At 36.5% G+C, this 8,524-nt stretch overlaps 1 protein-coding gene across 1 annotated transcript; it reads right to left on the bottom strand.

Annotated features, from left to right (window-relative positions):
- Positions 1-3,171: 3,171 nt before the first annotated feature.
- LOC103706549 (serine--tRNA ligase-like) lies at positions 3,172-8,188 on the bottom strand. The gene is made up of 10 exons (XM_008790682.4): positions 7,903-8,188; positions 7,730-7,800; positions 7,477-7,638; positions 7,287-7,392; positions 6,444-6,637; positions 4,652-4,755; positions 4,355-4,538; positions 4,089-4,268; positions 3,777-3,980; positions 3,172-3,665 (listed from the first exon to the last, which is right to left on the bottom strand). The coding sequence occupies exons 1-10, from the start codon at positions 8,033-8,035 to the stop codon at positions 3,648-3,650; spliced, it is 1,356 nt and encodes a 451-aa protein (XP_008788904.1). The 5' UTR covers positions 8,036-8,188; the 3' UTR covers positions 3,172-3,647.
- Positions 8,189-8,524: the final 336 nt, after the last annotated feature.

Raw genomic sequence — 8,524 nt, 5'->3', positions numbered from 1 at the left:
ATGTAATGATCTTATTGCATATCAAGAAAGACGATGGGGAGGAAAACGAGAAGCCCAGGATTTCTATGTGAGTGCATAAACTGTAGGTTGCTTAACCTTTCGTAGTTGTTGGGATGGTGGACACTTGAGAGCCACTTCATTTCTTAAACACCATCCAAGGCAATGTTACAATAGAAGATCATACTATATTCATCAATAGAACTAAAGAGCAATCCAAGATTTTTTTTTTGTTTTGTTTTTTGATAAGGTTGAGCAATGCAATGTTAGAAATATTAACAGAGAGAAGGTGAATCCTATTTTATCCTTCAAGTCCTGCTAATTGGCAGACCTTCAAATCCTTATTCAGTAGATTAGAGACAATGATATCGGGTTCTGCCAAGCTATCTTCTATAGCCTTTCTTCTAGAGAATTATACATTTTGTTTTAGAAATACAGCGAGATGCCAACCACCGCGGTTTGGAGTCAGGACCTCTCCCAAGTAGAAAGAGGATGCCTGCAAGCTAAGCAAGGCTAGTTGGGAGTAGAAAGAAAAAAGTCAGTATCATGAAAAGATAAAGAGGGCACATTGCAGGAAAGAGAAGAAATAATGGGATAACTTATACTTCCTATCCAAAGAGTTGAAATACGTGGCTCCTAAACCACCTATTTAATTACTTACCAAGTAGCATAATTCTCCGCACAAGTATTGGCTGAAATCGCATGTTTGTCATCTTTGAAAATAAAACCTGCCCCATCAGATGTATAGCGGAATCTAAAAAAGCGAGCGTAATGTTCTCACCGCAAATATTGGCTGACTTTTTTTAAAAAGCTCAGATGTATTGGAGGTTTATTATGCTTCTATGTCTATATTTTTCTTTTTTTTATAATTTTTAATAAAAGTTTGATGGCTAATGAAGATTTGAATTTTTTAAACTCCATTTATATATATATATATATATATATATATATTAGAAAATAACAATAATAATTTTTTTTGGTGATCTTTTTCCCTTATAAGCTCACCAAGTGAAATGAAAGGCTTGGTAAATGCAAACGAGAAAAAAAAAAGAAAAGATAAAAAGAAAGGCTTGGTTAAAATAGTTTAGACTTATATCATATGAAAAGAGGGACTCGAGGATTTTATTATGTGAAAAGACCGACTTATGGCTTTACTGTGAAAAGACTGGCTTCTGCCTTTATCATGCATCTGTTTTGGGTCTTAAAAAAGAGATAAAGTTATAAGAGTTTGGTGGTAATGGAATTAGAACATGGAAAGCTCCAAAGCCACAGACTTGAGCAAACTATATTCAGGGATTTAGATACGGTGATAGGTTCTTCTGACTCATGTTTTGAAGCAGCATTGACATGCCCTGATAGGCCTACAACAATGCCCAGAACAAGAATAATACCGGCAACAACACGGGGAAAAGAACATGCTTCAACGGCTGGAACAGGGAAGAACTGCAGATGGAATATGAAAAGGAAGCCTGTGCTGTCGATGGCTTGGAAGGAAAAGTCGGCAGAGATGGTGATGATGTGCGTATTAAGACCCCAAATCAAAAGCCAAAATATTTCCAACATCTCACAGGCTCTACAGTTCCAATACGTTTCAAATCAGTATTCCTGGCTGAAGGAAAGAAAGAACTTGCTGAAGGGAGAAAAAAAATCTGATGTACCAGATAGAAATGTGACTTCAGAAGAACTAAAATGTGAAGTCAGCTTCCTCAATTTTTTCTCTAAACATTTTGGCAACCTCTGGAATTTTTTGCATCATCCGAAAAACAAAACAAAAAAACTAACAGTAACAGGAATGCTAAATGCAGCCTAATTTAATACAACAACCGTATGTCAAGCATATGATGTAGAGGATAGCAAACTAAATCAGGCAAAGAAACAAGCAGTAATATTCAAAATTGTGTGCCTTCATCACCTCTACACACTTCTGAAACTATTTTCTGCAACAAAATCTCTCGGCCATTCTTATATTTATAAGCTTCCTATTAATACTCTTGCCTTAAGCTAACAAATCACTATCTAAAGAACATACATTTTGCCTATAATAACTGTTCAACCTGGCAATTTCTCCAACTCCACCTCCATCCCTCTTTAATATATATCCGACTGTCCAAGCTCAGCAGAGTTGAGTGCAGTTGGCTGTCTAGGCTTGGATGGGTTACAACTAGCAGGTGGCATGCGCTATGGACAGGTTTTAGTCTACTCCTTGCTCCCTCTTTAAGAGGGAGAAAAAAGAAACTGCACCGGCCAAAATTAACAGAGTATCTATTTACTTAAACAATAATATATAGAGAGAGAGAGATTGATAACCTACTTTGTGTTATAGTAGATTATCAATCGACCTATTTTTCATTGGACAAAAAATACCCTTACTTTTTATAACTCTTAAAGGTATTTTATATCTTTTTACAATCCCATATTAACTCACCCTCTCAACCCCTCAATTAATACTCTCTTCCTCTCTCTCTCTCTCTCTATATATATATACATATGTGTGTGTGTGTGTATATATATATACACACACATATATATATATACATATATATACACACGCATATATATATATACACACGCATATATACACACACACACACTCTATATATATATATGTGTGTGTGTGTGTGTGTAGATACACATATATATCTATACACACACACACACACACATATATATATATATATGCATGTATGTATGTATGTATTTATGTATCTACATATACATATATATACGTATATATATACGTACGTATATGCGTTATAGATACGTACGTATATGCGTGCGTACGTATATACGTATATATACGTACGTATATGCGTGTGTGTGTGTGTATATATATATATACTGGAGAGAGAGAGGGGGGAGAGTACAAATTGGGGGTTGAGAGGATGAGTTAAGGTGGGATTGTAACAAAACATAAAATACCCTTAAGAGTTATAAAAAGTAAGGATATTCTACGAAAAAATGGGTAGATTGATAACCTACCAAGAGTAGGTTATCAATCCCCTATACATATATATATATATATATATATATATATATATATATATATATATATATATATATATATATATATATATAAATTAGTCAAATGAGGTTTCCCAGTCATCCAAGCTTTCTCTCATATTTTAAACGACAATATAAAAGGTATCATCCATTTAATGAGAAACAGAAGGTAAATTATATCAACAAAAAGGATAATTAAAATAAGACAACAAAAATACCCATTTTGGCAAATATTTGGTACAAAATCCAGATAGCTGGGTCAATGGACAACAAATTTCATAGCTGAGGGAGGAACATAGCTATGAATACACGTACTAACAAATTTCATGCACCCATGAAATTCTAAGCAGCGATCGATACCCTCCCTCTCCCTGCAAGAGGTTGGCCACCAACTTTTTGGGTTGCCAGCTTTAACATCAACCACAAGCACTTCCCAAGTTACACATTAACGGACTAAATCCCAATTATACTCAAACTTCAACCCTCTATTCTAAAAACTTTTTTGAAAACAGCCGACATGGTATTCTGTTATAATTGTAAATAGTGAATGGTGACATTAGCCCAAAAACTAATGCAAAATACTTCTTATGTCAAAAAATAAAAGATACGTCAATCCCTTGGATGAGATGTGCCTTGCTCTGTTCCTCATCTTATGAACCGGTGTTACCCTGCCCAATCATACAAAAAAAGTTAAAAAAAAAAAAATGAATGAAAGATTCAGCCAGCTTTATTGGCCATTTACTTCAACATAGTGAAGAGAGTAAGGGAGAGAGAAAAACCTTGGCTTTGGTCTTTTTAGATTTGATTTCTGGGCTTTTCATGAATGGGAGAAAGTCTAGCCCCCCCATGAAGGGCTGTAACACTTTGGGAATTTCAACTCCATCTTCCCTCTGATAGTTTTCGAGAATACAACAAATTGTCCTTTCTGTTGCTGTTAAGGTAGAGTTCAGCATATGAACATGCTGCTTCGCTTGCTCATCATTCTGCACAGGTGCCAACATATGAACTCAGATTCGTACTATTATTTTGCTCTGGACACCAAACCAGCATCTTTTATTAGGTCAAAAGGAACAAAAGTTTGAATTTCTTGCCTTTTTCTGGCCGTATCCAATTCCTAGTCTCCTTGATTGGTAATCCGTGCAATTTGAACAGGAGACTAGCTCCCTGTAGGTCTGTGCTGCAGGAAACCATCCTTCCAAGTCATACTTCTTGGCTGCTGAATCATTTAGAGCACCAGAAACGATAGCTACGACTTGATAGGGAATGTTCAGCTGAAACATATAAGTTCCATAAAAAAACTTTATATATGCTAGCAGGTAACAGTAAAAAAATGATTATAGACTTCACAAGAGCACACCTCCTTATAGAAATCCTCAGAATTTTTTATCATTTCCTCGTGCATCTCCCAAGAGTCATTGTTATTTGGACTAGTAATACAGAATTGCTCTACTTTTTCAAACTGATGGACTCTGAAAATGCCCAATGTGTCTCTACCATGTGAACCAGCTTCTTTCCGGAAGCAGGTTGAATATCCAGCATATCTAAAAGCACATTCAGATATATTACAAGTCATAACCTGGGCCATGTAATTCTTTCTGGTGACAGTACAAAAGTCATCAATGAAACTAAACAAAAGAAAAGGGAAGAACTATACCGTATGGGCAACTCAGAAGGATAGATTCGATCATTCAGATGATAAGCACACAATGGCTGTTCTGCAGTAGCAATCAGATATTTGTCATCCCCTTCACCTGTTACCTGTTAAAGATGAGCTATGTCATGATCCAGAAAATCTCCAAATTAATAATGTTACTCAATAAATGCCCAGGCAGCTTGTTATTATGTGCAAAACAAATTTGTCTATCTACTATATATAATATGCATAATGGGGTTCGACTTTGTACCCCCTGCATTTCACATTTGGATACAACTTCAGAAGACTAAAATGCCTGTCTCTATCATTCCCTCTTAAATTACAACCATTTGATAGATACTCTTCCCTCTTGAACCAACCACATGGACTATGTATGTGGAGAAACATGACATTGATTCAGGGAACCGCCACCAATATTCAAATATTCATTCTGGTTTTAGTCATGAATGAATGTGCCTCGCAATTTTCAGTAGCTGAGAGAGTCATCAACAATCCTCTTGAATTAGTTACATATGTCCAACAAAAGTTCTAATCTGCATCCATGGTTGCTTCTGTGATCATCTTAAAGAATATGGTACGTTCTGTTGGATTTTGTTTTTTCTCTCATAAAATGAAGTGATTTCTGGGCTCTTGAAACCAGCCAGTTGGGCACTTAAACAGCTGCTTAAAGGTGATGCTCGACTACTTGAGATGTAACAACTTTAAACATTTGATAAATCTTGGCTGAAACTAATGTATATGACATTTTAAAACCTTTTTTTGATTAATTTCTCTTTTTTCACATGATGGGTTTATGATGTGTTTTAAAAAAGCCTTTAGGAAGCATATTGGAAAAACTAAATTCAAATTATGTTAGGCTTCAGTAATTTTTAAAGCACAAGTTATCGTATATTAAGAAACCTAAGCAGAACATAAGCGTTTGTTAATATGGCTTCATGAATGTTTTAAATTTATAAAACTAAGAAAGATTCAGTAGAATAGCGCAATAATGATCGGCAGTACATAATGTTTTAAATTTCTCTATAAAAAACTAAAATTTAGTTCAGATCACCAGTAATAGCTATAAAAAAATAAATCCAGATTCTTGTGAAAAAATATATAAAGGGCATGGAAATATGTTCTCAAGGATGTCAAATGTAAAATTTAGATGCAAATCCTTAAGCTTCAATCTAGGAAAAAGAACAAAAGAAGAACAAATGGATCAAATTCTTTTTAAAAAATGCCCATCTAAGGCATATCCCCTACATATATGCATGTGGCTTAAATCCAGAGAAACCTACATTTAGTATTAGTCATTTATTTGCTTGACTTAATCTCGATCATTGACCTATAATTAAGAATAAGAGAAACAAATAGCACGTGCACTCCACTTTTAGCACTTCTCGGCCAAGATTGGTCTCCTTACATTATTACAATGCTTCAACACTTGTTATTTGAGGGATGAAATTAGAAAATCCGTCTTCAAGATCTGCTACAATATTTCAATTTTCACCATTATGAATGCGATTCCATTCAATAATTAAATGATGGTAACATGACCAACAGCGGAGGTTTAATTCCTTCGTATACCTTCAGAGTTCTACATATGTCATGCTTAAAACAGAATATCTACTGAGCATATGTAATTTTAGGGCTTTGAACAAAACAATATAACAAGTATATATCGTAAGAACAATCACATCTCAGATTTCTTACTAAACTAAGAATAGTCTAATCCTAGAACTCTCGAACAATATTTACAGAAAAGCCCAAAATATCAGCTGAACTACAAAAAATAATATCTAATGCTTACCTTGTAAAGTTCCTCATCAAATTGAGCCAGCTGAGCGCATTTTGCCATTATATCCTTTCTCATGAAAAGAGGAGTCTGCATTGGTTGGTAGTTTCTTTTCCTCAAAAATGCCAATCCAAAGTTTATAAGTGCCATATTTAAGAGGACACCTTCACCCTTCAAATAGAAACCTCTCCCACCAGCTACATCCGTACCTACACATCCAAAAGCATGACATTTACATGTTTCGCTTATGGACATCATTAATATGACAGCCATTCATTAATCAAAGTTATTACCTAATTAAATCTTTTGTGATATTACTTAGAGATCAAAAGTTATCTAGTTTGAACGAAGGGTCAGTGAGGAGCACAAAGTAAGTAAGTCATGCCAAAAAGTAGCTACTTTATAAAACCTACTATAGTAAAATTCTATGTTTGATAAATATGGGCTGGTAATATATCATTATCTTTGTTTCTCACAAATGCAATAAAAAGGGTGATAATAAAGTCCTCTGCATCTGGACACCGGATAGACACGATTCAACTCAGTACTAGTCCAGGTTAAATATATATGTGCTTTTAAGTCTATCGATTCCAATCTTATAAGGTATAAATTAAGTGTTTTTATCAGAAGAGACCACAAATGTTGATGATATTGGTTGCAACATTTCGAACATAAGCATATAGCAACCAGCATCAAACAAGATGATATGTTTATAAACAAAAGCATAGTGAATCCGTAACATCCAATCCTAAAGGAGTATTTTACTTAGTATCAGATAAGCTTGCCATTGCTTAGCACACTGCATTTCTACTCAAATAACGAAAACACGAACCACAAAGAAGTCCAACCTAATCATACCCTTTTCCATATCCACAATATCGAGGAGCCTGACAAGGTCAACATGATTCCTCCACTTTCCCTCCATCCGCCGCTCCCCCCATATCCGAATCACTTCATTGTTCGCCTGCAAAAACCATTTTTACATCTATCAACAATCACCAGCTTCCAAAACAGAAAAATCACGAAAAGATGGAATCCAGCATGAGACCTCGTCATTGCTAACAGGGACGGAGTCATGGACGAGATTGCCGACGGTCTCAAGCCTCGCGTCCAGCGCGGCCTTGGCTTCCTGGACCTCGACCTCCTTCGCGGCCGTCAGCTTCTTGTTCTCCTCCGTGCTCTTTATCATCTCCGTCGCATCTTCCTTTGCCTTCACCAATCCAAAACAGAACAAAACTTTGGATCGATTCCAAATCGCTCAAAAAAAAGTACAAGAAAACGTAAACGAGAGAATAACTCACGATCTTGAGGCGGGCGACCTCCTTGTTGATGCGATTGAAGTCCTTCCTCAGACTCTCGAGCTCGAATTGGCCTGGAGGAATTAAACGTAAGGGGATCTTGTAACATAACGGAGATTGAGGTTGAGAAAAAGATCGGCAAAAGACGAGCGAGACCAAAAAATCTTTTATATTACGTTGGCGCCATTCCTTGTCGAGGCGGATGATCTCGTCGACGATGTCGACGCTGGCGAAGCGGCGGCGCTGCGATTCGCGGACGCGCTCGGGATCGAACCCCTTCTCCGCCCTGAAAAGGTTGATGTCCAGCATCGCTTCTTCCTGCACCCCCACCCCCCTGCGGCTTCCTGCTCTGAGAAGATATAGATGAGGATGTGGGAAGGGAGATCTAGGAGAAGGGTTTTAGAAGCAGCTAAGGGTGGGAGAGGAAACCCTAGCCTCTGGAGCGAATTTTAATATTAAGAAAAATTTATTGCCCCTTGGTTGTTTCCATATTTCCCTTTGAAAGTGTTTTTGAACCGTGGCCCCTGACTTTCCCTTAATTACCCCAACCCCCGCCTTTCTCTTATATTGCACGCAAATCCCTATATTAAGAACACAATTATGGTTTGGAGCCGTCCAAAATTATATAGGGGCGTTTGGTACAGAATGATCATCCTAAAATCAAGAATGATGTGGGTGAAAATAATAAAATCACTATATTTGATTACACTATAGTAATTCTACGTGACAGTAATCTCAAATTATCCCCACCCTGCAAATCACTGCCTAACTTAGTAGTAAAACAAAAATGCCTCTAGC

The sequence above is a fragment of the Phoenix dactylifera genome, unplaced genomic scaffold, assembly GCF_009389715.1.
Source record: "Phoenix dactylifera cultivar Barhee BC4 unplaced genomic scaffold, palm_55x_up_171113_PBpolish2nd_filt_p 000455F, whole genome shotgun sequence".
Taxonomy (NCBI): Eukaryota; Viridiplantae; Streptophyta; class Magnoliopsida; order Arecales; family Arecaceae; genus Phoenix; species Phoenix dactylifera.
This window is presented reverse-complemented; position numbering and strand designations above follow the sequence as displayed.